This window comes from Simochromis diagramma, unplaced genomic scaffold, assembly GCF_900408965.1.
Source record: "Simochromis diagramma unplaced genomic scaffold, fSimDia1.1 OVJJ01000553.1, whole genome shotgun sequence".
NCBI lineage: Eukaryota > Metazoa > Chordata > Actinopteri > Cichliformes > Cichlidae > Simochromis > Simochromis diagramma.
The window spans coordinates 3,014,545-3,039,839 of record NW_024387095.1 but is presented as its reverse complement, the minus strand read 5'-3'; the positions used below and the strand labels follow the sequence as shown (position 1 = coordinate 3,039,839).

General features: G+C 40.4%; 1 protein-coding gene across 1 annotated transcript; it reads right to left on the bottom strand.

The window, feature by feature from the left end:
- Positions 1 to 708: 708 nt before the first annotated feature.
- fetub (fetuin B) lies at positions 709 to 9,711 on the bottom strand. Its single transcript, XM_040046372.1, has 8 exons — positions 9,665 to 9,711; positions 4,798 to 5,014; positions 4,311 to 4,424; positions 3,754 to 3,841; positions 3,415 to 3,581; positions 2,977 to 3,087; positions 2,577 to 2,663; positions 709 to 1,475 (listed from the first exon to the last, which is right to left on the bottom strand). The coding sequence occupies exons 2-8, from the start codon at positions 5,011 to 5,013 to the stop codon at positions 753 to 755; spliced, it is 1,506 nt and encodes a 501-aa protein (XP_039902306.1). The 5' UTR covers position 5,014; positions 9,665 to 9,711; the 3' UTR covers positions 709 to 752.
- Positions 9,712 to 25,295: the final 15,584 nt, after the last annotated feature.

Genomic DNA, 25,295 nt, shown 5'->3' with positions numbered 1-25,295 from the left:
TGTGTTAATATTATGCTAACTATAGCTGTGTAGCTAGCCTCCACGTAGCACATCATTATATACCAGCTAGTCCAAGTTCAGTAACACTAGAAAAGTCACTGCTGTTTAGTTTTCTGTCTTCATTTATGTCGGATGTGATAGCAGAGCTGTACTTTTTACACCTGGTAAAGCAGCAATACCGATCATTTTATTAAAGATCAAGAGATTTAGAACATTTTTAACCCCCAGTGATGCCACAGTGTTCGTTTGACTTTGGGACCTGAAGTGGAAGTTGGATCCGGAAACGGCTAATGGTGTCAGATTTAAAGACCGGATTAGGTTATGGTTAGTGTGGCAGGGCGTGGGTCATGGCGCAGCTGTGGGGGAGGCGGACAAAGCTGAGCTCGATCAGCTCATCATATCTCCACTATTAAACAGGCCTGGACCAGGAGTTTTGGTTGTTGTTGTTGTGTGTGACTGTAGCTGAAATGCTGCAGCTGAGTGTTCAGAGAGCAGCAAACGGGAATAAAGTGTGTTAAACGAGTGAACTACGTGGTCAGGTACGTCATTCCCGTTACAATTAGGTTTAGGCCAAGGGTTTAGGGTTAGGCATTCATTTTTGATGCTTAGGATAAGAAGCTAGACACGTGAGAAGTGATGTGTTACAATGACTGTGAATGTTTTTATTGCAAATGTATCATATATCATATAGTTTTCCATTCTTTGTTACACTTGAGTCATTGTGTACATCTAAAACAGTTCCATAGGCCATGTTATACAGCAAGCATAAAAAAAGCGTCCTCAGCAAAGAGTTTCTCCACCAGGTCACGTCCTGCCTTTGGGACAGGACACTGGTCTGAGACTGAGGTTGGGAAGGGCTCGATAGCAGGTTCCATTTCTCCAGGAATCTGGGGGTCGGGTTTAAGTGGGAGAGTGACTCCGAGCTCAGGGCCACCAGCAGGGACATCAGGGAAGGAAGGCAAGGTCACAGGCTGGCCCAGAGCTGGCAGCATTGTCACCATGCCTTCTGGGTGGTCGTGGGGTGTGTTCTCATGTTCGTGCTCATGGTGATGGTGGTGGTGCTCGTGTTCATGCAGGTGACCATGCTTGTGATCGTGGTCCAGAGCCAGCTCGTGGTCATGTTCATGGGTGTGCACACCTTCAGCGTGCTTGTAGTCGTGGTGTTGGTTGGGAAAGTCACTGCTGTGGTTGTGTGCTTTGTCGTGATGAGTGTGCACGTGATCGTGGCTGTGACTGTGGTCATGGGAGTGGTCATGAGCGTGCCTGTGTGTGCTGCCTGTGGCATGGTCATGTGTGTGGTGGTGATCGTGGTTGTCAGCATGCTTGTGGGTTTGGTCATGATGAGAGTGGCTCTTGGTGTGATCGTGTACGTGGTCGTGTGTTTGGTCTTGGTCGTGGCTGTGTGAGTGTGTGTCATTGTGGCTGTGGTCAGTCTCTCCGCCCAGCAGGTGGAGCGTCTTCTCTCTCTCAGCAGCCTGGAGAAGAGATAAAGAGTACACGGTACATTACAGTAAAGCAAAATCCAGTGGCCCTGTGAATAAGTGCTTACAAAATCTGACCTCCTTCAGATGGGAGCAAATTTAATGGTGACCAGAAAATGAAGCTGTCTTACACATGTTTAAGAAAAAGGTATTTAAAAAAAAAATTAAGTCAAAATGGAAGAATTACAATCTGAACTTCTGCTAATGGCCCCATAAGGATTCTATGATTTGATCACGATCTATAGCAACTACCGGATGAAAGCTAATCACTGCATTTCTCATTAAAAGTCAAGTGAACTTTTACCACTAGTTTCATTTTTCTTTACAGTATTAATTTGGAAAAACTCCTATATTTTAATTGTTGGTGATTGTTGGAGTTGCTTTTTTTTTTATTATCATAGGGTCTTTACAACATAAAGCACCTCGAGGTCACTGTTGTTTTGAATTGGTGTTGTATAAATAAAATGAAAGGAAATTAAATCGAATCATTCAATGATATTTTGATTGCCCTGGTGAGAATTTAGCTGTATCATCCGATTTTGTAATGTTAGAGCTTGAAACAGTCTAGAGCACAAACAAGATATCAACTTTTACTTTAAATGTTACGACTGTAAAGATGACACTGTGTAAGGTTGACTAGCTGGATCCTGCTTTTCACCATCCTACCAAGCACCATTGTTTCAAAGTAAAACCTGCCACTAACTAAGCAACGGAGAAATCCTTCTGGTTCCTGTGGTATCACAGTTTACAGGTTGTATGTAGAAGTATGATGAACATTAGGAAAGAAAAAAAAGTGTTTGACATCAAAGATAAAAAATCAAAATAAAACTTGACATACAGAGGAAGACTTGCTGTCCAATAAAGGAAGCAACCAACAGCTAGGACAAACACAAATTCCCTGTTTTGTAGTTTTTCCTAATTAGAGTCAACAGTTTGTGTTCATTTGTTCAAGATCAAATATTTGTTCAAGAGGGAGACAAAAGTTTCAAAGGTTTTATTCTAATAAATTTAAATTTTAGACTCAATCCTGTATGTTTTCTGTGCTATTGAAAGATGTTAAAAAAAATACAGAGATCGTATCCTGATAAGACTTACCTCAGGCTCATAGATCTCACACTCTACGTCGATGATTTCATCATTAGTGGGGGAGTGGTAGAGGGATGCCTTACAGAAGCCCTTGTGCTGAGGAGAGAAAAAGAGGAACAAAGAGCAGAGAGGAACGCCCATTTTACTAAGGTTTAAAAATTAGAAAAACTGAATCTAGGAATAATCTCCTGCTGACGTAAACTAGCCAGTAATATAAAGCTAGAACACATCCTTGCTCGAGGCTTGACTGTAAACAGAGGACTTTGCTTGTAGTGATAAAAACTGATAGCCCCCTGATTGGAGAAGCCACAGTGGAGTAATTTCATCAAGCAGTTTGATCAAAATTTCTCATTTAAGAAATTCAGTTCAGATAAAATAAAAAAGTTGTGAAGTGTTTATCTTGACTCACGGCGAACTCGCAGTTCATGAGGGGGCACTTCTCAGCTGTTGCTTCTGCGCTGTTGGGGCAGATGGTCTCCTGGATGCTGAATTCCACATTGTAATACATACTCATGGCCATCTGAACACACAAATAAACAAATGTTTAATTGAGAAAATCATTTGCAGAGGAATTATTAAGTAATCTAGAGTGGTGGGAATAAAAACTGTTGAACATGAAAAGTAGGCCCATGAGGTTTGATGGAAAGCCAGTATTTAGTCATTTATTGATAAATATTTTAGATTAACCTCTAAGAAGGATATTTTTGTGTGATTTCAACTAATCTCTGGTGTCAGAAATTCAGTCACAATATTCTCAGCCTTGACACTGTGTGTTATGGAAGTTAAGATGACAGGATACATTATGTCACATGTGCTGATGTTCCTTTTGGAGGTATGGTAAGCTTACCCCTGCTGCAGCACGGCAGATTTTGAGGAGAGCAAAACGATTGGCGAGTCCGCTTTCCTTGTTGAACTTTTCCAGAGAGTGGGACACAGTCTTCTGAACGTTGTTATTGTCGTGGTGAATTAAAGTTGGGCAGTCAGGACACATCTCATGTACTCTAGCTGCAGGAACTGAGCAGAACAAAAATTGTCTTCAAATTTTCATACATTTTGTGGTGTGCAAAAAAAGCGCTGTCCCAGATTTTGACATGTAGTGCCAAGTGTTGCCCTACACATCATTTCTTAATGTTTTGCAAGGAAAATTGGAAATAGGTGAAACAAAGAGATGCGGTAATTTTCATACCTGGTCTGATAACACAGCTGTATTTGTAGAGACGCTCCACTCTGTGCACCTTGTTGATGAAGATAGCAGCTTTGCACTGTCCATATACCTGCAAACAGAAATATATATTTCACTGTACTTTCTACTCCTGTAGAATATAAGACCTTTATTTACGTCTTTGAAAATTCTCTTAAGGCATGTTGACATAAGAAGAGAAAATGCTCTCAATTATGGAGACAGTCAAATGGTTCATTTGTGTTTGATGTGTGGTTTACATTTGTGTGATGGTAATAAAGTTAGTGCGCTCTAGGGGGCGTATGCGTTCATCAAAATGGCCGAAGGCTGATGTGTGTTTATTCCTCCCTAAATATCGTCGGTGAAGTTTGCCATGCACGTCAGATTTTCCTGCGCATTTTCATACCTCTGCCAACAAGGCATTTTACAGTTTATAAACCACTGCTTATCGATTAAGAAAATAAAAATATAATAAAAACAATTTTATTATAACAACTACTCAAGAAAGCCTTGAGCAGAACAGTGTGAGTACATGCACTTGCAGGGTGTGTGTCTTTTCTAACCGGCATGTTTGCAGTGGGACGAGTCTCACAGCTCTTCCAGTCCTTCTTGCTGAGAACGCTGCATTTGGTCTCCACGACATCCAGAGTCAGGTAGGAGACCACACCGTTATCTCCCTGTAACACGCACACATACAGTTTTGTCAAAAACACAAACATTTACAGTCATTAAAACCTTAACAGAATTTAACAACAGTTTCTGGTTTTACTTCCCGAGATCTGTGAAATCTCCTGATTTGTAAGCTTGACCCCTTGCAAAATACAAACACTAGTTTTTTAGTGTTGCAGGTCTAATAGTTCCTTTCTGACCATCTTTCTGTGCAATTGTGCTGTAACTGTTGCTGCTCTGTCTCCAGATTTCAGCCAAACGCTTTTCAATCACAACCCTTTAAATGTCTGGATTGTACTGAAAACTAAAAGTGCTCCAGTAAACAAACAGAAATGCAATGAACTGAACTGGTTTGATACTGCAAGCAGCAGCATTGCTTACATGTCTCTTTATGTGTGCGTTGGACAGGCGGTGCAGGCTGAAGATGTAGCCCTCCTTCCTGTCCTGGTTGATTTTGGTAAGAGCCAGCTCAGCAGCTGCTTTTGTTGATGCGTCTTCACACGAACCTGGCTCCATGCCACCACGCTCCACTGGTGCACCATTGATGGTCACACAACCCAACGCCAGCAGCAGTGATAACAGCACGCAGGTCTTCATGGTGGTACACACTGTCACACTCAGGCTTCTAGAAGAGATGTGCAGAGGAGAGGTCACATTTTATATCCTGCTACTGTCGCACACACAGCTCCTCCTCCTGTAAAAAGTAAATATAACCACTGACCCCAACTCCTTATTTAAGTCATGCTCATCTATCAGGCAACAAGTCAAATACTCACCAGACTGTACAATGGAGCATGTTAGCTGAGATATAATCATCTTTTCAAGAGTCTTTCTTCTTTGTGATCAATGGGTGCAGCCAGTGGGTTTAAAGTCCCATGATCCACTCTAGCCACTGAGATTAATTAAGGACAAGGCTTAATCAATTTTAAATCATGCTTTTTATTTGTTCTTGTTTCTAATGTCTCTGTAAAGCACTTTGAATCACCTTGTTGTTGAATTGTGCTATACAAATAAACTAGGACAAGGCTTGCCTAATGTTCGTTAAAGAGAAACAGCATGGACAAGATACAGGACCACAGCAGTCAATGATCTAAAAAGACAAAGAATGTTGGAGAGTAATCAGAGCAGCTACTGATCACTGTACAACTTCATATCAGCTAACTGAAGCGATATCATGTCACCACTATCTGATTAAATCACAGAAGAACAATGGGGCTAATTGAAACTTTCCACTGGTTTGTATACTATCTTCTTTTTCCACTACAATTGGAAACACAAGCAGTATATGTATAGCAAGAACTTTATAACATACAAGGACAGCATGTTGCAAATAGAATTGATACGTAGTCATAGACATCCCAGAATACTCACTAAACCTATGCATCAATATTTAGCAAATACAAAAATAAAAGACAATGCCATATACTTAGCCTTTTAAGTACACATCATTGTTTCAATATGTTTTCAGTTATGTTTTTCAAATTTTAGCTGTTAGCTTATTATAATTTCCTAAGATTAAACTAAGTGTTTTTTTGTTAAATTTGTGTTGTTACACTTAGCATTGCCCCACAGAGTGCCTCACAAACCCATTCTGAATGAATGAATGTGTCTGCTTTCTTTGGTCATGCAGTTTGCCATTTTTACAGCTCTACATTTATTCTTAAACTGTGTGACCTCATCCTCTCCCCACTCTTTCTTAACTGGTCACATTCACTTCCTTAACATGCTTTTTGAACCATTTTTCAGAATAAATAATTGAAATATTACATGAGTGAACGCCTCCCTCTTCAGTGTGTGCAAGTGAGGTATTTAAAGTGTTATGTTAACATTCTAACATTCTTTGGTCTTTACTTGATGCTGTGAGGATAAACTGAAGCAGAAAGCAGACTTTAGGTGTATTCCCCCTGTTCCTAAATTTGACCCCGAATCCCACTGAAGGGAATGAGTTGTTGCTTGTTTTCCTTTAGCTGCAGTGAATGATGTGACCTTTGACAAGCATAAAGTAGTATTTTTGGAAGAACAAGGTGATATCCATAGAGTTATTAGTAAAATAATTAGCTCTCAGGGTTATTGATGTCATGTGGGATCATCTTGACACAAAGCAGGACAAAAAGCAGCCACCATTTAAAGAAGATCTTTGGATTGTCCTTCAAGAATTCTGGACTTACTTTCACGTAAGTTTGCAAATGTTTCAGAGAGAAAATGCAGAGGTATTCCATAGGTGAATATGCAATCATAACAACCTGCAGTGTTTAAGTTCATACTAAGGAATTAAATTTTGAGTTTCTTGAAACACACTTATTTCAAGCACAAGGTGGTGCTACAGTATAGTGCAATATCAGACCATCATTTTGCACACTGAGGTCCTGGATACACTGGTTATAAGTCTGAAGCTATTCTGCACTTAAAGACGCAGCACAGAATGCATCATTCAGCATTTGTCAAAAGACATATGTGTATATGTATATGTACATATACATGGGTGTGATACTGCAGCAATGTACATTCAAAATAAAAATTGTATCTATACAAAAAAAAAGTGTCAAATTAATGAACCCCTGAAATAAAACAAGGTGAAACACAATTGTTTCTGATGCAAGGTACAATTAAACATTTGACTCCAGTCATCACTTTGGCCAACTGAGTGGGCCCAGTTCATCCTGATAACAGGAGGAAATCATCTCAGTGACTTTGAAAGAAGGCTCATTTGTCAGGGCACAGATGGCAGGAGCTTTAATCACAGACTGTTCCCTTGGCCAGTGCCTCAGTGGGAACAGTGACTAAGCGACATCTGCATCCAGATCTACTGAAAAGACATCAATAAATAGGTAGGAAGTCGTAATCAGCAGCGCATATATGCTGACTCTAATGCTTATGATGCACAAAACAGCAGCTTCCTCAGGTACCTGAGAAAATCTGCAGGCTGTAATCAGACTGTTGAATTAAGAACTCTAATTAAAAATTATAATAATGCGTGATACAGATGTAGTCTGTCAACCCCTTATTATAAAAACGTGGATTTGGAGACCCTGTGGTGCAAAAACCACAGACAATGTTCTACAGAGATGTGTGGAAAAATACTGATACGGTCAAGTGAGTCATCAGCAGCTGAGGAAGCGAGTGACACGCACAAAGAGAACAAAACTCACCACTTGATCCCCTCAATATTAGGGTCAAGCATTCAGGCCTGTATGCTTTGGGGTGCATTTTCATGTCTTAGTGTCAGTCCATATTTTTAGTCCATCTTATTTTACAGGGTAAGACCCGGCACATCACGTTGTTCTGAATGATCACCTTTAAAATGTGAGGAAACACTTGTATCCTGATAGGACTCGTCTTTGATAACTAGCCTCAGTCCACAGGGTGAGCACATGAAGATAATCTCTTCCTCAGTCGTAATGAAGAATGGGGCTTCCAGACGACCTGGACACTCAATGCTAAGGAGAATTAAAGCTATTATGGTGGTAGAACAGCTTTTTAACAAACCTGTTTTTTTTCTGACTGTTTTTGAACTGTCAGCAAAACTACTCATCATCAGGTATGATAAATGTATAGGATTTGTTTGCATTTACAGAGAGCTTTACAGAGGTCGCGTCTCACATAGTCAGAATTTAGATAGATCTCAAACGTTAAGGGTCAGTGGATTTGTAAACAATGACTCATATTATAAGGCTATAACCTGTGCAGGAGAAAGAGAAGGGTTTCGGGGGAAGATGAGGAAAAATTGTAGCTCTTGGCACAGAGAGAAGGGTTATCTCATCTGTCTTTCAGATCTCACAGGTTACACAGGGAGTGTGTAATACCACTTCAGCATGCTCAGACCTGGATTTGTTTGGAACCACACTTCATATTGTGTATGATATAATACATTGGGATTTTACTGACCGGTGCAATATTTCAGACGCATGCTGTAAAAGGTTTAATGCAAACATTAAATGAAAAAATGGACTTTCTTGGCTGTATCCTCCACAGACTGTGTAAAAGATGCTTCTAGCCACTTTGATGTCACCCAGTAGTTTGTGGACTCAAACTATGAAAACTCAGCATGAGCATTTCTGGCCGCTGCCATACAGTTTTTTTCTTCTAAAGAAGTATTTAGACAAGGGAGTGGAGTGTTAAACTACCAGGGAAGGCTAGCAAGCTTTCTTAACCCCATGCCTCCATGTATGTTTGACATTTACAGACACAGCTATTTGCTAATTAGTACTAATAAACTATTAAAATGCTACATAAACTTGAATGGTTTGTATCTCACAGCAGATAATATAATTTCTCAGATTATTCTGTTGTTCTAAAAGGCACAAACATAATCAAGAGGACTATGTTATGGAGTCCATCTTAGAGACTCAAATTAGCAGAGGTGAAACATACAGCAGATAGCTATCACCTGCAGTTACCTGTGTCAGCACACACGCTGATGAAAACTACCAGCCCCTAACTAAGCCTTAACAACAAATGAGTAGGTTTCTAATAAATTGTTAACAAGGTGATTTAATTGCTAAATGGGCGATTATGGGGATTGATTTTCCTTTTTAGTCTCAAGTGGCCAAAAGAGGAACTGCAGGTTTCAGTTCCCTGAAAAGACAGAACAAAACACATGATTTAAATTCTGTTGTGTCACCTCTTTCTCCATTCTGCTTTTGGTCTCACAAATCTCTACACTGTCCCAAAATAAAATTGATGAAATAGATTAATGTATAAGAGGAAATAATCCACAGCACAGTGAACCTTACAGAACCTCAGAGTTCAAGCTGCTGTTGTTCTGAAACATCCCATAGCTTTTCTGATTGTTCTACTCCAGTTTGCTATAATGAGCACTGTCACAATGTTTACAATGTTGCTGACTGGGAAAAGAAGCTATGCTGATCTGAGGTATTCCAGTACAGCAGCTTGGCTCCTTATATAGACTGTCTGGTACAATCCAAAATACCCTCTTTTCACATTTAAATGCACATAGAACTGGCACAAAGTTCGAGTGAGTGTCAAAATCTATTACATTTATGAACTATGATGCATATTTCATAAATTAGAGGTGATGTAATCTCCCGGTTTATCATGCCAGTTATTTACTCTGAAACTGATTTTACCAGTGACTAAAGAAATGTAAATCAGTACTTTTGCTCTGCTTATGTTGTATGATTTTCCTGGACACTTGCCAGACAATCAGAGAGGAAGACTTAAATGTTTTAAAACTCCTTATAATCAGGATAATAATATGAATATAACTGGCACATAAATGTGGGACTATTCGGAAGAGCAATAACGGGTTAACTCCAGTATAACCAAAATTGTCTTCCTTTTAATAAGCTGAGTTGTACATGAAATGTTCATTGGCTAAGACCTAATAAAGATTTAAAACTAGATGTGGAAATTTTTTTAAAAATTAATGAACATAGTAAAAATATATAAATTGTTGTGGCATGAATGGCGGACTTGACTAGACCACATAGTTTGTTCTTTTAACCTTTTTATTCCGGTTGCTTTTCCTCTAACACATGGCTGCAGCTTTTCAGCTGCATCCCACACACAACAACAACATCAACCACAACCTCAGGTCCCGGCAAGTTTTATACTGGGTAAGTGTGATGAGCTGATGGAACTCTGGTGTGTCAGCCTCACCTGCAGTCATGCCACATACCCCCACGGCCTTCTGGCCTAGCCCTATTCCCCCTTGCCGCGAACGGGAGAGGAAATCAGGATACGACCATTGGTGTCCCCGACCCCATGGACCAGCGGCAGGGAAGGGTTGGATCGGGGGGCCGACCGTGTGTCCAGCGGCAATCGACTTTGTGTCCAGCGGGATCTGGGGACAGACTGTGCAGGCAGCGGATGCGCAGCAGGCGAGGAAGTGAGCCGAGGCTCACAGTCAACTAGATACGTGCAGGACCACTGCAGCTGTTCCCCCTGGCGGCGAAACACCACCACCTGCTCCCGCTGCGTGGCCGTGGCCACCATTCGGGCCAGCGCCACTGACTGTCCCAGTCATAGTTCCGCCATTCCACCTCCTGGGTTTCGGCACCACTGTGGCATGAATGACTAACCATACTCCGCCACAATTGTATTTAAATTTGTCTACTCAGCAAAATGCATTTACCAAAAGTGTGAATAGCCTTTGTATATTAATTGTATTAATATACAAGGCAAAAAAAAGTTTTCTACAATGAGTTGAGCTGTCTGGGAGCAGATGGGAGTTTGGGAAAGGCAACAAAATGTACAGCCTTGGGAAAACAGTCGATTGTTGTGAGTTTGACAGTATCAACAGCAGAAGGGGGTAAGCAAGTGACAATCCACAACAATGTGGGACCATTGCTGTCAGGGAGTTGGAAGAGGGTGAAGCAGACCAGCTAGCGGAGAGCTTCCAGACTTATTATGTGGATAGACTTGAAATGCAGACACATGCTCTCAAACATCTGGTTAGTGTTGGCCATCAGAACAGGTGTTGAAGCAGATAGATTGTCACTGTGGTAAGAATGGCACAAGCAAACATGGAGGCATCGGCCCAGTGAATGACCTAAAAGTGAATGCTGGACAACACATACAAACGGTTGGCAGGACCACCTCTAGGATCGGGCTCATACTTTTGAGGATTCCTGACCAAAGATTCTACCTCCCAAGTGAGTGAGCCCACAATGCATGGCAGAGGGAGAATTATATCTTAGAACCTAGAACTTTTTTTGTCATTGTACAGTTTCTTGCACAGTGAAATTAGGTAGCAAGACCACAAAGGTGAAGGTAAAGAAAACAATATACAGAAAAAAAGATAAACATTATAAGAACTTCAGTGCTTTGCAGTAGACACAGTTTTTATGTAAGCAAGAGACATCCGAAGAGTGTTCTTAGTGCAAGGGGAAACACTTGTGGCAAGGTGTACTCTGACTTGGTGGTCCTGGCTGAATTCATTAACATTAGTTACCATTCCTTAGTGCTCTGGACAGCTTCATGGGTACCGATGGAAGTACAATAAATACAGAGAAAAAAAAAAGTATTTTTCAGCATTTTGCATAACTTTTGCTGTATCTTGCACAAGTAACTCGAGAAAGATAGATAACCACATGAATTAGAAGTTAAAGAACAGCGAATATTGGGCATGCATATGTACAGGTGAGACTGCAGATTCTTTTAACTTGATAAAAAGCACCTGCTTCCTTTCATGTGTCCCATCGCAGCTATGGGCTTTTGCAAGTTTTGTCGTTCTCTAGTTGTCTAACACTGATTAACATGTCTTAGGCCTTTTTATTATTAATTCTCCTATAACTTTAGTAGGAACGATTAGTGGTGGTACATCCAAGAAGAAGATTTGAATACTTTTATCACTGAACGTTTCAACCCATAAAAAGCAGAGCAGCAGGTTTCTGCCATGTGATTCTGTTGTTGAATTTCCTTTAAAGGATGTAACAGCTACACCCCCAGTCTGACTTTAATGAGGCTTTTAAAAAGAGAACAGTACATGCTGTTACTGACTGGCCACGAAGAACCTTAATAATATATGCATGTATTAAATTGGGCTGTTAACTTAAAATGGAAAACAATCGTTTCAGTCTTAAAGTGCATCAATGGATTAGGTATAACTATTACTCCTTTTCTTGTTTAATGAGTATTGTTAAATTAAGGCTGCCACTAAGTTACATAACAAGTAACAATATGTTCCAGTTACTATTTTCTGCCTTTCAGTTCAGAGTGAAATACTGAGCTTAAACACTTAACAAAACACTAAACGTAGAAGCATTTGACTGTACCGTGACCCTCATTTGGATGTTTTAATGTGGCTTAAAGTCCTGTCTTTATCTAAATCAGCTGTGTCTAATTAGAAACCTGTTATTTTAAAAATGTTTTTAAAATCATACACCCATTTATATCACCACATACAAGTTTGAACCCAGATTAAATCTACACTGTTGTGTACAATGCGCTTGTCCTTGCCCTTAAGTGTGATAGTGAAGAACAACTAAGAGGAAATGGCTTGAAATAGTATTTTCCATGGCAAACAGAGAGGCAACAACACTGACTGCAGTTTAAATGCTAAATTACACACCTCATGACTTGCTAATGGAGGACTTTGTGTGACCATTTAATCGGCAATGAACTGACAAACACATGCACGAAGACACGGTCTGACACATGCTAGTTTGCACGCACATGCATGCAAAGATAACTTCAATTGCAATTTCGCAGACCAATATATCGATTAGGCAGACAAACACAGGCTCAGTGAGTGTCAGCTGAAATAGATTTTCCTGAGCTCCAATCCATTACCAATAACTGTGTGAATAAAAATGCTGCTGTTGTGAAAGCACTCCATTGTACGATGTAGAGCTGATGATTTTAAACCATTAGTATTAATTGTAAGGCACACTTTAATTATGAGCGAATGCAGTCAAGAAGCTTTTTCTTGTGCAATTTATTGATTAAAAAGAATAAAGCTGAGTCTAAGTGGCAATCTCAAGGGCTGTAAAATGAAGCCAGAATGAAGTGTTAGAAACTGCAAGTTCTAGACTGGCCACTTAAGGGTTGCTCATAGGCTCTTATGATCAGCTGTAATATTTGCAGCCTGATTCAAAAAACGCTTGGAGATTATAGGGATAGTTTCCCTCTTGGGTGAGTATATTTTTTCATGACTGACCAATTTATTAGTAACATTTATCGTTAGAGACTTGGCTTTTTTTAATTGATAGTTCACTAGCAGGGACCACTTCCTTGGTAACGATGGGCGATGAGGGATGAGGAAGTGTGAATAGTGCTGCGGCTTGGGGAAAGCCTTGAAGGGGACTGGCGACGGCTCTCGGGCCGGGAAGAACCCCATGTACTAACGAGAAATAAAGGGAGGAAAGGAAGAGAGGAGAGGACAGGAGAAGAGAGGAAAGAAAAAGGGGGGGCAGGGTGGGGCATGAAAATGAGAACAGCAGGTATTGGAGAAGGAGGTTTTTTATAGCCTGAGGCCAGAGGGGGCGTGAAGGAGGAGTGGTCTCGCTCCTGAAATTCAGATGATATCTTCACATGGCCTGACTTAGATAGTTGTAGCTGATTAGTATGCTAGGTCTTGCCTTCATTAATTCAAGTCGCTAAACTTGAAAGAACAAGAAGTTTATGTTTCAGTTTTACTGAGTGAAGACCTCATTACTTATCACTTATTACAAAGTAACACGCTACTGTAATTACAGCGTATTACTTTTTTCAGTAATGTACTAATTGTAATGTGTTACTTTAGTTACAGTAATCACACTAATTACAATTATGTCGTTATTTGTGTTACAAAGTTTTTTTTTAATTCAATTCAATTCAATTTTATTTATATAGCGCCAAATCACAACAAAAGTCGCCTCAAGGCGCTTCATAGATACAGAGAAAAACCCAACAATCATATGACCCCCTATGAGCAAGCACTTTGGCAACAGTGGGAAGGAAAAACTCCCTTTTAACAGGAAGAAACCTCCGGCAGAACCAGGCTCAGGGAGGGGCGGCCATCTGCTGCGACCGGTTGGGGTGAGAGAAGGAAGACAGGATAAAGACATGCTGTGGAAGAGAGACAGAGGTTAATAACAGATATGATTCAATGCAGAGAGGTCTATTAATACATAGTGAGTGAGAAAGGTGACTGGAAAGGAAAAACTCAATGCATCATGGGAATCCCCCGGCAGCCTACGTCTATTGCAGCATAACTAAGGGAGGATTCAGGGTCACCTGGTCCAGCCCTAACTATATGCTTTAGCAAAAAGGAAAGTTTTAAGCCTAATCTTAAAAGTAGAGATAGTGTCTGTCTCCCGAATCCAAACTGGAAGCTGGTTCCACAGAAGAGGGGCCTGAAAACTGAAGGCTCTCCCTCCCATTCTACTTTTAAATACTCTAGGAACAACAAGTAGGCCTGCAGAGCGAGAGCGAAGCGCTCTAATAGGGTGATATGGTACTACAAGGTCATTAAGATAAGATGGGGCCTGATTATTTAAGACCTTATATGTGAGGAGCAGGATTTTGAATTCAATTCTGGATTTAACAGGAAGCCAATGAAGGGAAGCCAAAACAGGAGAAATATGCTCTCTCTTTCTAGTCCCTGTCAGGACTCTTGCTGCAGCATTTTGGATTAGTTGAAGGCTTTTCAGCGAGTTTTTTGGACATCCTGATAATAATGAATTACAGTAGTCCAGCCTGGAAGTAATAAATGCATGAACTAGTTTTTCAGCGTCACTCTGAGACAGGATATTTCTAATTTTAGAGATGTTGCGCAAATGGAAGAAAGCAGTCTTACATATTTGTTTAATATGTGCGTTGAAGGACATGTCCTGGTCAAAAATGACTCCAAGGTTCCTCACCGCGTTACTGGAGGCCAAGGTAATGCCATCCAGAGTAAGAATCTGGTTAGATACCATAATTCTAAGATTTTCAGGGCCGAGTACAATAACCTCAGTTTTATCTGAATTAAGAAGCAGAAAGTTAGCAGCCATCCAGGTCTTTATGTCTTTAAGACATTCCTGCAGTTTAACTAATTGGTGTGTGTCATCTGGCTTCATGGACAGATAGAGCTGGGTGTCATCTGCATAGCAGTGAAAATGTATGCTATGTCTTCTAATGATACTGCCTAAGGGAAGCATGTATAATGTAAACAGAATTGGTCCTAGCACTGAACCCTGTGGAACTCCATAATTAACCTCAGTGTGTGAAGAGGACTCTCCATTTACATGCACAAACTGGAGTCTATTAGATAGATATGATACAAACCACTGCAGTGCAGTACCTGTAATACCTACAGCATGTTCTAATCGCTCTAATAGGATATTATGGTCGACAGTATCGAACGCTGCACTGAGGTCTAGCAGGACAAGCACAGAGATGAGTCCACTGTCAGAGGCCATAAGAAGATCATTTGTAACCTTCACTAAAGCTGTTTCTGTGCTGTGCTGAGCTCTGAAACCTGACTGAAACTCTTCAAATAAACCATTCCTCTGCAGATGATCTGTTAGCTGTTTGACAACTACTCTTTCAAAGATTTTTGATATGAAAGGAAGGTTGGAGATTGGCCTATAATTAGCTAAGACTGCTGAGTCTAGAGATGGCTTTTTGAGTAAAGGTTTAACTACAGCCAGCTTGAAGGCCTGTGCTACATAGCCGATCATTAGAGATAGGTTGATCATATTTAAGATCGAAGAATTAATTAATGGCAGGACTTCTTTGAGCAGTTTTGTAGGAGTGGGGTCTAAAAGACAGGTTGATGGTTTGGAGGAAGTAATTATTGAAGTTAACTCAGAAAGATCAACTGGAGAAAAAGTCTAACTTAACATCAATAGTACTAAGAGTAGCTGTAGATAATATTACATCTGTGGGATGATTATTGGTAATTTTTTCTCTAATGATAAAAATTTTATTTGTGAAGAAGTTCATGAAGTCATTACTAGTTAACGTTAAAGGGATGGTTGGCTCAAAAGAGCTCTGACTTTTTGTCAGCCTGGCTACAGAGCTAAAGAGAAACCTGGGGTTGTTCTTATTTACTTCAATCAGTGACGAATAGTAGGATGTTCTGGCTTTGCGGAGGGCTTTCTTATAAAGCAGCAAACTATTTCTCCAGGCTAAATGATGATCCTCTAGATTTGTGACACGCCATTTCCTCTCCAGATTACGAGTCATCTGCTTTAGGGTACGTGTTTGAGAATTATACCACGGAGTCAGGTACTTCTGATTTGAGGCCTTAGTTTTCACAGGAGCTACAGTATCCAGAGTCGTACGTAGTGAGGAGGTGAAATGATTAACAAGATAATCGACCTCTGTTGGGGTAGCGTTCAGATAGCTGCTCTGCTCTGTGTTGGTACAGGTCATCGAAGATGATAACAGTGGGTGGATTATATTCTTAAACTTAGTTACAGCACTTTCAGAAAGACATCTACTTTGATAAAGTCTACTCTTCACCACTGTGTAATCAATTATTGTAAAAGTAAATGTCATCAGGAAATGATCAGACAGGAGAGGGTTTTCAGGAAACACTGTTAAATGTTCAGTTTCTACGCCATATGTTAAAACAAGATCTAGAGTGTGATTAAAGTGGTGGGTGGGTTCTTTTACATTTTGAGAGAAACCAATTGAGTCTAATAACAGATTAAATGCCATGTTGAGGCTGTCATTTTTAGCATCTACATGGATGTTAAAATCACCCACAATAATTATTTTATCTGAGCTCAGAACTAAATTAGATATAAAGTCTGAGAAATCAGACAGAAACTCTGTGTAAGGCCCAGGTGGACGATAGATGATAACAAGTAAGACTGGTTTCTGAGTTTCACAGCTGGGGTGGACAATGTTAAGCATCAGGCTTTCAAATGAATTAAAAGTCTGTCTTGGTCTTTCATTAATTAATAGGCTGGTGTGAAAAATTGCTGCCACACCGCCCCCCTCGGCCTGTGCTTCGAGATTTCTGGTAGTTAGAATGACTCGGGGGTGTTGATTCATTTAAACTAACATAATCATCCTGCTGCAACCAGGTTTCTGTAAGGCAGAGTAAATCAATTTGTTGATCAATTATTAAGTCATGTACTAACAGAGACTTGGAGGAGAGAGACCTAATATTTAATAATCCACATTTCACTGTTTTACTCTTTGGTTCAGATGTGGATACTGTATTGTTCTTTCTTTGTATTGTTCTTTCTTTTAATCTATCTGTACACCGGGAAAGAAAGGTTGAGGGACCTGGTGGAGCGGTGGAACAATGGTAAAGTGCAAACTGCATCCAGGGAGAAACAACTGCATTATATACTGCTAACATGCTAATACTATGCATGCTGAACCCAGCCCAGCAGCCAGAGCTTGAACTTCAACTGTTAACAAAGATAGTGTTGAGCAGCCATGATTGTAGTCTCTGTTCCTACCTTTTTCTGGTAGGATACTTTAAAGCGGTGACGACAGTCTGTGAAACTGTTACTGCTCTGCAATCTGGCAGATGACAATATAAACACACACATAATTTGCACTTAAATATAATCTGTGCTTATGTCATATAAACACTGACAACTGCAGTCAAAGACTGACCACAGCTGTTGTCGCAGTGCACATGTTTGTCTTTTGAAAACAATTCATGGTTTACCCTTGTACAATGAGCCCTTGAAGCTTCATGCCAGAAACCTCGTCATATTTTAAGAGGATGTTTTTGTACTGACATTATTTCATTGAAATTGCTATAATCTGTGTATTGGTTTATGGAGGTGAGGTAAAACAATTTCTTCCTCCAGGATTTGCCAGGGCTTTGTAGGATTTGTCAGCTTTCACCTCTTTAGCTGGTCGTGATGGGCCCCAGTACACAATAAAAATGTATGCCACCTGAGTTGGAGCTAGATAATTACCAAGCCTCAGGACACCAAATTGTTTTCTACCTCTTTCTTTTTTTGGTTTTGAGTATCACAATAAATATTACACTGAAAAGAAGAAATACAAGGTCTGACAGGGAGTTTGCTATTATTAAAAACATTCTGCCGAATGCCTGATACACCATATGTGCTCTGACAGTAAACAGAGAATCCCTTTTCCTTCATGTGATATGAGACCTTGGCTTTTGTTATTACACATACCATGCCTCAGGAACAGCTGTGGCCTGTAACTACAACACGGTGATCTGGTGGGGACATTATAACCAGCGAAAACACTTCGAGGCTGCAGTCTGCAAGTGTACAGTCTTAAAGCTCATCTCCGGAGGGGCCTGTGGTCAGTCTTGACTGCAGTTGTCAGTGTTTATATGACATAAGCACAGATTATATTTAAGTACAAATTATGTGTGTGTTTATATCGTCATCTGCCAGGTTTGCAGAGCAGTAACAGTTTCACAGACTGTTTGATTTTAATGTTTGGGTCAAACTTTATTTCTACTTGCACAAAGAATGAGTTCACTGTTATGGAGAGAGAGTGAGCGAGAGAGAAAGAAAGAAAGAGAGAACACGCGTGCATACAAAGAGGAATGAAGTTATCAGTTGTGAGAGTGATTAAAATGGACTTTTTCACATGGCACCATTGACATTTTAATTAGTGTTGAGGAGATTTGCGGTGAGTGCAGTGTCCAAGTCAACAAACAGAGGTGTGCAGCCAACAGGAGCCAATTCAGAGCTTAAGTGAAGCTTTGTTGAGCACAGACAAAAGATTTTTTGGGTGTCAGGCTAACAAGTTGTAATAATAAATACAGTTAAAAAAAAATCAACAACAGAGGACATGCAAGAGTTCATACTTGAAATCTTTTCTTTGTGAACTCTGTGGAGTGCACATGGAAAACATCAGTTTGACAGGAAGCAAGTGGAACATTTTTCAACAGATGTCTTTTTTTTTTTTTAACCAATATCTGTATTAACAAGAAGGCCAAAAATACCTCATCGACCAAGTGCGACCTTGTGTTGATCTACTTGCATTACATCATTTGACACATTTTCAGATGGGCTCACAGCACCAAGCTAAAACTGTCAAACATGGCACAGATTCTATATGCACAGAAACACACACACACACACACACACACACACACACACACACACACACACACACACACACACACACACACACACACCTCAGTGACTCATCCATCAGTGTCTCCATGTCAGATGAAAGCAGTGACTGAGGCCACCCAGGAAGAGTGATTTTGATTGTGAACCTGCATGTTGTTCCACACGTTGCCTCTTCACAGCTCATTATGACCTGTCATGACTGACTTGCAGACAGTGTCTAAAAACAATCACTATAGCAGTGCTCTCTCTTCTTTTGCACAAAATACTGTGAGTTTTCTGCTAAGGGTCATTTAGCAGAATCTGGAAAAGTCTACTGCTTTGTTTGGGTTCGATATGCTCACAGTCATCTGTGAGTGAATAATAAAAACTGCCTTCACAATTATTCCTGAGGAACCCATTTATAATTCGAGTACTTACAGTTTACAGTAACGCCACAAAAAACATCCTTCGTTTAGCAAGCTATGACTTTTCATTAAACAAGCATTCCTGTCATGGTACCTTATGTGGAGAAACAAATAGGTCTTAGAATTTCTGGAGAAAGTCCTCTTTACTATTAGCGTAACTTAACCCAAAACAGAAAGCAATCATAATCCAGAGCTAAGCCTGGGTTCTTTGTATCCTTACCAGCAGTGGCGGGCCTTTCGTGCCCTGGGCGAACACCTCTTATTGCAACCCCCTCACATATAAAACATATTAACGATTGTACATTAAGATAAATATTTTACTGTAAAAACTGTTGTTTGAACTAGAGATGGACCGATCCGATGTTACGTATCAGTATCGGTCCAATACTGACCTAAATTACTGGATCGGATATCGGAGAGAAATAAAAAATGTAATCCCATCCGAAGTATCACAAAATCACCTCACAAAAGGTGCTACTTGGCGTAACCCAGCTCGGCACATCGGAGCAGTATGTGTCACGTGATAGCGGCTGTTGTCTGCGAGACCTCTCAGTGGTCTGTTGGAGCATTTGGAGCCTCGCTACATGCTTCCTAACCACGGCATTTCATCTCGGAGAAAACTATCCCAGAGAAGTAAAGCAAGTGTGTAAGTTCATCCCTGAATGTTTGCATTGTATTTCCACGTTAAGCTTAACAACTGATATATTGAGCCATAGCTGGACTGGCCATCGGAGTTCCATATTGAGGTGAAAAGGAAGCGATTTGTCCCGTAATTCAGCTAGAATAAAAAAAAAAAAAATAGACACTCAGCTTGAGTTATTCTGTCTTTGCTGCGCAGTTGCATCTACTTCTCTCATTCACTCCCCCTTCCTCCCCTCTTATTACTTCAAACATGAAACTGATCAATGATCAGCTGATCGGCTTTTCTGCCGCAAGTCCCGTCTTTCTTGTTTGTTTATTGCCCACTTTGCGCTAGAAAGAGGAGACCAGCGGATAAACAACAGCAGCATGTTTAAGTGTGATCAGCTGTTGTTAGAATGTATTTAATATTACTTTCTAGTATCAGCTGAGGTTTGCTGGAGCCACGGCTGTAAAAGCTGCTGGTCATGATATCCATTTGGATATGTGGTGAGAGGGAAACATGAAGATGAAACCAGGAGATGTCCTTACTAAATCATCAGAGCTGAACAGGTGATGGAGAAACAGGTCTACCTTTTAGGTGACATGAATGAGTTGAAGGGAAGTTATGAACTGTTTCTGAGAGACAAATAACACCAGGATCCTTTTCTACATAGCTGACGGCTGGTAACTGTGCAGGGGCGGGTCTAGCAAAGTTTTGTCGGGGGCCAGGTTGGGCATTAACAGGGTGAGGGGGGCACAAATAAATATTTTTCTTTGTTATGTCATTTAAAAACTTTGAATAAGTAATTATCTGAATCTTACAACAAAAGTGGTCATCTGATTAAATGTATAGAAATCCATTATTGTATATAGTAAATAATAAGTCTAATATACCCTAGTAAGCTTTAGTACGTTTTCCTTCGGGAAGGTACCATCTGTGCAGTCTGCAATTCTGTTGAAGAAAGATGTTGAATCTATTTAATTATTGTAGAAAAATAATTGACTTCTGTGCATTTGTTTTACACTTGCATTAAATTAAAGTTGATTACATCGATTAAGGGCGGGGGGTGGTTCCCTAATATTTTTTGCTGGAAGTTGGCAACCCTATTAGTTAGGTAGGTAAATACTCTTTAAAATACCAGAATAGGGAGGATGGTGTAGGTTTAAATTTATCAGATTGATCAGTGTTGCTGAACTTGAAAATGTTTTGGGTGGAGTGTATTTTTTTGCATACAGGTATAACAGAATAGCTTCAGTCTCTTGTTTTTTAAAACTTGAGTATGAACTTACAGTGGGGCAAAAAAGTATTTAGTCAGCCACCGATTGTGCAAGTTCCCCCACTTAAAATGATGACAGAGGTCAGTAATTTGCACCAGAGGTACACTTCAACTGTGAGAGACAGAATGTGAAAAAAAAAATCCATGAATCCACATGGTAGGATTTGTAAAGAATTTATTCGTAAATTAGGGTGGAAAATAAGTATTTGGTCACCTCAAACAAGGAAAATCTCTGGCTCTCACAGACCTGTAACGTCTTCTGTAAGAAGCTTTTCTGTCCCCCACTCGTTACCTGTATGAATGGCACCTGTTTGAACTCATCATCTGTATAAAAGACACCTGTCCACAGCCTCAAACTGTCAGACTCCAAACTCCGCCATGGCCAAGACCAAAGAGCTTTCGAAGGACACCAGGAAAAGTATTGTAGACCTGCACCAGACTGGGAAGAGTGAATCTACAATAGGCAAGCAGCTTGGTGTGAAAAAAATCAACTGTGGGAGCAATCATCAGAAAATGGAAGACATACAAGACCACTGATAATCTCCCTCGATCTGGGGCTCCACGCAAGATCTCATCCCGTGGGGTCAAAATGATCATGAGAACGGTGAGCAAAGATCCCAGAACCACACGGGGGGACCTGGTGAATGACCTGCAGAGAGCTGGGACCAAAGTAACAAAGGTCACCATCAGTAACACACTACAACGACAGGGAATCAAATCCCGCAGTGCCAGACGTGTTCCGCTGCTGAAGCCAGTGCATGTCCAGGCCTGTCTGAAGTTTGCCAGAGAGCACATGGATGATACAGCAGAGGATTGGGAGAATGTCATGTGGTCAGATGAAACCAAAGTAGAACTTTTTGGTATAAACTCAACTCGTCGTGTTTGGAGGAAGAAGAATACTGAGTTGCATCCCAAGAACACCATACCTACTGTGAAGCATGGGGGTGGAAACATCATGCTTATGGGGCTGTTTTTCTGCCAAGGGGACAGGACGACTGATCCGTGTTAAGGACAGAATGAATGGGGCCATGTATCGTGAGATTTTGAGCCAAAACCTCCTTCCATCAGTGAGAACTTTGAAGATGAAACGAGGCTGGGTCTTCCAACATGACAATGATCCAAAACACACCGCCCGGGCAACAAAGGAGTGGCTCCGTAAGAAGCATTTGAAAGTCCTGGAGTGGCCTAGCCAGTCTCCAGACCTCAACCCCATAGAAAATCTGTGGCGGGAGTTGAAAGTCCGTGTTGCTCGGCGACAGCCCCAAAACATCACTGCTCTCGAGAAGATCTGCATGGAGGAATGGGCCAAAATACCAGCTACTGTGTGTGCAAACCTGGTAAAGACCTATAGTAAACGTTTGACCTCTGTTATTGCCAACAAAGGTTATGTTACAAAGTATTGAGTTGTATTTTTGTTATTGACCAAATACTTATTTTCCACCCTGATTTACGAATAAATTCTTTACAAATCCTACCATGTGAATTCATGGATTTTTTTTTTCCACATTCTGTCTCTCACAGTTGAAGTGTACCTCTGGTGCAAATTACTGACCTCTGTCATCATTTTAAGTGGGGGAACTTGCACAATCGGTGGCTGACTAAATACTTTTTTGCCCCACTGTATACAAAATGCAGCAAGATATTTATAAAGAACAGTTTTATTGATTACAAAATACACTCTGTATCGGTAGATATCCAAAATTTATGATATCGGAATTGGTATCGGACATTAAAAAGTGGTATCATGCCATCTCTAGTTTGAACCATACTGAATTTAGCCAGATACACACACACACACACACACACGCACACACACAAACACACACACACACACATATACATATATATATAAAGAGAGAGAGAGTATGCATAGTATGCAAACGGCTTACAAACAGCCATCATAATTCGTCATACAATGAGAACAGGACAAATCAACAACTGACAATGACTAATTAATATTGTGCCGAAGACAGTCCAAAAGATTTAGTAAGCTACATCAGTGTCTACTGTTTCCTATTATAGCCAAGTGGCTAAAAAATGTAAAGTTTTCACTATCCCTACTAATTAATGTTATCTTGTTGTATCTCTGTTGTGGCCAGTGCTATCCTCTATGCTGTTGCATGCTGGGGCAGCAGGTTGAGGGTCACAGATGCCAACAGACTAAATAAACTGATCCACAAGGCCAGTAATGTTGTGGGGATGGAGCTGGCCTCTGTTAGGGTGGTGTCTGAGAGGCAGATGTTGTCCAAGATAAGGGACAATCATGGATAATACCTCCCATCCACTCCATGACGTACTGGCTAGTCACAGGAGCACGTTCAGTGAGAGACTGAGATTACCAAAAAGCACCACTGAACGACACAGGAGGAAATCATTCCTGCCCGTGGCCATCTCCCTGTACAACTCCTCCATCTAACACACTGTAAACACTGCAATAGTTACACCCTTTTTACACACACTCTTCTCTACTCTGTAATATTCTTATAAATTTTCTTGATATTTATTTATAATCATCTCTGTTGATCCTTGATATTTAGAACTGAGCGATCTGTATATATTAATGCTATTTCTTAAATGTGTAACATCTGTAACATAATGTATTATTTGGAGTTTAGTCTTTTACTGTTACTATTTTTACATTTACTTCTTGGAGCAACTGTAACCCACATAATTTCCTTAAGGATTAATAAAGTATTCTGATTCTGATTGTTTCAGGATGACAGGTCATTATCCAATGACACATCTGCTTACCTGTATCTTTTGCACCTGATGGCTTTGAACGCTTCTTGTGCATCTTCCATTGGTTTTAATTTTGCACTCCAGTATGAACAATCATCCCCCAACTCGACGATCACCACAACATAACCTAACAGACCTACACCTTAGCTCACAGATTCGCTTTTTCTAGGGTTTATTTCTGGGATTTCGCACAACCCAGGAACAAATCATGAATACAAAATGGGCTTGGATTCACAACATTATGAATGAAATGTGCTCTATTTGGAAAGAGCCAGCCCCCCTCCCCTTTCGAGAGGTTGTGTGAGAGACTTTAAATCATCAAACTTTAAATTATAAATTTTAAATTGTTATTGATCCCTTTATCCCTAGTCCTAAAGTGTATATTTATTTTCTTACTCTTCTTATATTTATTGTTTGTTTATTTGCACTGCTGTAACTGGAGCCTCGTCGTCTCGTCTCTCTATATACTGGACTGTATATAGTGGAGATGACAATAAAGTTTACTTTGACACAGCAGCAAGCAGGTGCACTGAGGGCTCTTGTGCTCACTTTTTGCGTATAGAATTTTGAAAAAACATCAGTGCAGATTATAACTCTGTATTATGTCTGGTGTTTTCGTGTTTATTTTGTTTTATTTTGCAAGTTGGTTTTTAGATACTGTTCCAGCCAGAGAATCCTCCGCCGCCGTGCCCTATCTTCCCTGTGCCGCAAGCAGCAGGTTCACTTCGCAAACGGAGGGCGCCCTAATTCCAGGCAAATGGGTTTAAGAACACCGATCGTGGCTATGCCATCCCTAAAATGAGCTGGCATGATGTCAGGGCAGCATGAGTACGGGCAACTTTTTTTTGCCAGTCTTTGTAACTCCTGGCATAGACTTTTTTGGTCTTTGAAGCTGCTAGAGACCAAAGCAATCACAAAGTGGCTTTTTGAACAGCAAACTCCTTGCAACCTGTCCCACCAAGCAACAACCATCACCTTCCAGCAACCACTTGCCAACTGGTTGGGGAATCCACAATTTTCACTAGTGGCTGGAGGACACCATGTGGTTGCCGACCAGTCTGTAGGCCTGTGTGGTGGAAGCTTGACATGGGTCATTATGGCCTTAAATTCCTGTTTTCATTTGTTTTGTTGCTTTTTAATATTAACATTTTTTGGCTTCAGAAGTCAACAAAAAGGTGGTTAGTGTTGTTTAAATCTTTCTGAGTGGCATTTGCATGTAGTCTGGTTTCCTCCTATAATCCAAAGACTTTTATATTAGGTTAATTAGTTCAGGTAGTTAAAGTGTATATGATAAAAAAGTAATTCTGAATGGGAAAGTATTTGCTTTTTGTCTAAAGCTCTTTGAGTTGTCCGGTATGCTAGAGTCACAGTGGGGAGAT